At 36.9% G+C, this 3948-nt stretch overlaps 1 protein-coding gene across 1 annotated transcript in view; it reads left to right on the forward strand.

The window, feature by feature from the left end:
* The first annotated feature begins 2857 nt into the window (after window positions 1-2857).
* Window positions 2858-3948, forward strand: part of agr2 (anterior gradient 2) — a 5555-nt gene continuing 4464 nt past the window's right edge. The window contains exon 1 of the mRNA XM_007559016.2: window positions 2858-2929. Within this exon, the coding sequence (XP_007559078.2) occupies window positions 2882-2929 (48 nt within the window). The 5' untranslated portion in view covers window positions 2858-2881. The remainder of the gene's footprint in view (window positions 2930-3948) is intronic.

The raw sequence follows: 3948 nt of genomic DNA on the forward strand, positions 1-3948 counted from the left end.
ATTCCTGTGACATCAGCAAGGAGGTAGTGGAGTCATGTTTTGGGTCGAAATCATGGGAAGAGAGCTGGTCAGCCCTTTCAGAGTCCCCGAAGGTGTGAAAATGACATCAGCAAAGTATATGGACTTTCTGAATAATCACTGTCTTTTGTGGTTCAAAAAGAAGCGCCATACCTTCAGTAGCAAAATCATATTCATGCATGACAATGCATGCTGCAAGAAATATCACTGTGTCATTGGCTGTTTAAAAGGGGAGAAACTCATGGTGTGGTCACCATCCTCCTCTGACCTCAACCCTATTGAGAACCTTTGGAGTATCCTCAAGCAGAAGATCTGAAGGTGGGATGCAGTTCATATCAAAACAGCAGTTCTGGGAAGGTATTCTGACATACTGCAAAGAAATTCAAGCAGAAACTATCCACAAACTCACAAGTTCAATGGATGCAAGAATTGTGCAGGTGATATCAAATAAGGGGTCCTATGTTAACCTTTAATTTGATCTGTTAAGATGTTTTACATTGAAATAGCTTTTGATTTTAGTACCTTTGACCACTTAATGCCGCACATTCAAAGAATGACTGTTTGCAGTTCTTTATAATCCATAAAATGTTTAGAAAATCTGCTGTGCATAATAATTTGGAACAGTGCATTTTGAGTTTCTATCCAAAAATCACCACTCAGTCAAGCTACTTCATATTCTGCCACAATAATAGATCATACACACATGAATTCTATTCAATCTTGATATTCTAGACTGAATAAAAGAATAGAATATAAATACTATAATAATACTGTCAAAGAACTTTACAAAATAGCTCTAAGAAATGTTCTCACTAAGTTTTCTGGCAATTATAGAAATAATTTTGGTAATTCTAACCGACCTAAATCAAGAAATGTTTGATCTGATTTAACTTTAATTAGTCAGAAAAAGACTAGTGAACATCTAACAGGTATTAAATTAAAGAGCTCTGCTTCTTAAACCCCAGCGACTCCTGAGGTTTTTGGGAACAAGTTTCTGTGTGTATTTTATGCACACACATACCCATACACACACAGCATCAGATCCGTCTTTACAAGGCGGGGCTGAGTGTAGTTGATAAATATGAAACGTTAATGGGAGAGATCTTAACCAAGCCCATGAGAGCAAATATTGACCATTGTACTCCTAAAACATACAATAAAACGGACAGAAAGCAACAGTTAGGACACCTCAGCACTAATCAGCTTCCGCATCCTGTTACAAGTGACTGTTGACAGAATTTGTTTGTTTTAGTCCTCGGTTGATGAAGAGGTCCGTCAGAACACCTGCTCCTTTTGAAGAATGTATTTTTCTTGAACAAGGCCTTGAAGATACAAAGCTCATGTATTTGATTACAAACTGGGGAAGAGGCATGGTGTATTCATTATGCTCAAGTTCCACAAAAGATTTAAAATGCTTCAATCTGTTTTCTTTCCTACCAATTTAGATAAGAATACACTGAACACAACACTTATGGGTGACCATATTTCTTGCAGTACTCACTGAAATAATAGAAAATTTACTAGGTATTTTTAAAACTTTACTTCCTTCTGTCAGTAAATGTTTGAATTCAGTCAACACATCTAGAACAGAGCCTTTGTTTTTGGAAAGCTCTATCTACAATACTCCACCTAACTTTTATTTTACTGGATTTGACCTTGGTTTGGAAACAGCACAGCAGAACAGCTTCATCGCAAAACCAAACCATGAGCAGGATGTGCTTTTATGGCATGGTATGATGTGTAGTGCAGAGAAAATAAGAGGCACTGAGACTGAGTGTAGAAACAGACATTGGCATACTGGAAAAAGAAGGAAAGAGTTGATGGAGTGGGTAAAAGGTGGATTGGATGTCCGGAGACTCACTCCTGCCTGGGACAGAACAATGGAAGCATTGAGCTACCTCTTTACAGGCTTTGTGAAGACACCCCTGAAGTGATGGCAGAAGGAAACTGGCATGATGGAAAAAATAAAAAAAAATTAAAACTTTTATAAAATTGTGGATGTAGACATATTGCATGTAGACAAGATAATGGACAGCATCAACCTAAAACGTTGAGATTCTTGTTTGTCCAGGTTGACGTGTCTGCATCCGCCTTCCTGGACAAATCAACAGTCTATGCTTTGCAGCAAATATGTACCAAGTTGCACCTTTGTGTATCGGGCAAATCACATAAAACCAGTTATGATTGAGTCTTCCAGTGGTGACTCATCATTAGAATGGAGTTGAACTCCTCCTCTTTCCCAAAAACAGTCATGGATCTGGAAGATTAACTAAGCTGAATCAGCATTGAAGAAATGTGGCATTTTTCAAGTTTGATGGAAATATTTTCATAAATGTGGTTAGTACATGGACTACACATTGAGTTACAACAAGCTGGCTGATCATTCTAGCTTTATGTTATGATTTGCAGTAAATCCATCATCAGCTCAGGATGCTGACCTGTCCATGGATTTGAGCCAAGCTCATCTGTGATGCAACAATGACTCAATGACTTGGGAGCAAGATAAGATTAAATAACATAACTGACAGAGTATTAATCCTGTTCAATTTGTGAAAAATCCTTTCCAGAAACTATTTGTGGTGTTCCAGTGACCTGAATCTGAAAAAACACTGGCTTAAAACATTTATATTCAGTACCTTGTTATAAAACTAATTAATATTTAGAGTCATACTTTAACATCAGTGATTCTACAGGAAAATGCACCAAAATTTCAGATACAACTTTTCCAACAGAGTTCAGTTTGCACATTTTTGAGGCACTCCTGGGAATTCCAGCTGAGGACGGAAAGAATGGGAGCAGTGAGAAAGAAGAGGGCGGATCCTCAGGGAACAGGTGCTTAAAAAGGGAACAGGTGAGCTTTAGCATGCAGGAGATCACTGAGCTTTGGTCCAACCTGTCACAAACAACGAAGGTAAGTCGTTATGGAGAATTCACCTGATGGAAAAATTTCTTCCCTTTCAGATTTAATAGCTAAACTCTTCTCAAATTCACTAATAGCTAATGGAAGTTAGGTCTTTGACAAAGGAAATTTGTTTTTTTCCAACAGGTTCTTTTTATATAAGAGAAACAATATTTCCTAAGTAAACTAAAAAACTGTCAAAGATTAGTGTGGAGGTAGAGTGTCTTTGGGTGCTCCACCTTTTTTTCTTGTATTTGAAAATTGTAAGAGGCAATGGACACAAAGATTGAGTTTTTATGGGAATATTTTGATCTTTATTGATTGTAGCTTCACTGAGTCACTGAGTCTTTCATAACTATCTGTCTTCATACAGAACTTGAGACTTCATTCACTTATTGTCTACCATTCAGAGATAAAAAAAAAAACACTTCTAAATGCTGATGTGTATAAGGAGGTTGGAGAACTGAAATAAGAGATTAGAATGTTGTCCCAGAGTGGAGACGATGGTGGGGATGGTGAGGACATCCAGGGGGAACAGCAGAAAAGTGATGAGACATTGTGAGGCATGTAGATTCACCTACAAAAAAAAAGCAAATTATATATTTTTAAAAATTAGGAATGATATACTGTGCAATAGGGACAAAATTACAGCATAAAATGACACTCTGATTCATGTACAACTGAGTAGGATAACTAAAAAAAGGTGCAAAATGTGCATATGCATTTGTGCATCAAAAAAGAAGATTAAATGTTAGGAGAATAAAAATGAAAATAAAATTGTGGAAATAAGAGGTGTGTAAAAACCAGCAAAAATGTTATTTAAAATGAGCAAAACGGTTCCAGTAGGTGATGGAAACACCGGTAGGTTGTTGGAGTGTGATGGTCAGGGCCGTGCAGAGACCACTAAAAGGGCAGGTGCTCAAAAAAAAAAAAAAAAAAAGGGCACATCTAACTGCATTCTAAGACAGAATATTAACAAAGCCACACAGTTTTCAGAGTTTAATAAACAATGATAAATTACAAAATTGTGA

This window comes from Poecilia formosa, unplaced genomic scaffold, assembly GCF_000485575.1.
Source record: "Poecilia formosa unplaced genomic scaffold, Poecilia_formosa-5.1.2 Scaffold101, whole genome shotgun sequence".
In the NCBI taxonomy this organism is placed as follows: domain Eukaryota; kingdom Metazoa; phylum Chordata; class Actinopteri; order Cyprinodontiformes; family Poeciliidae; genus Poecilia; species Poecilia formosa.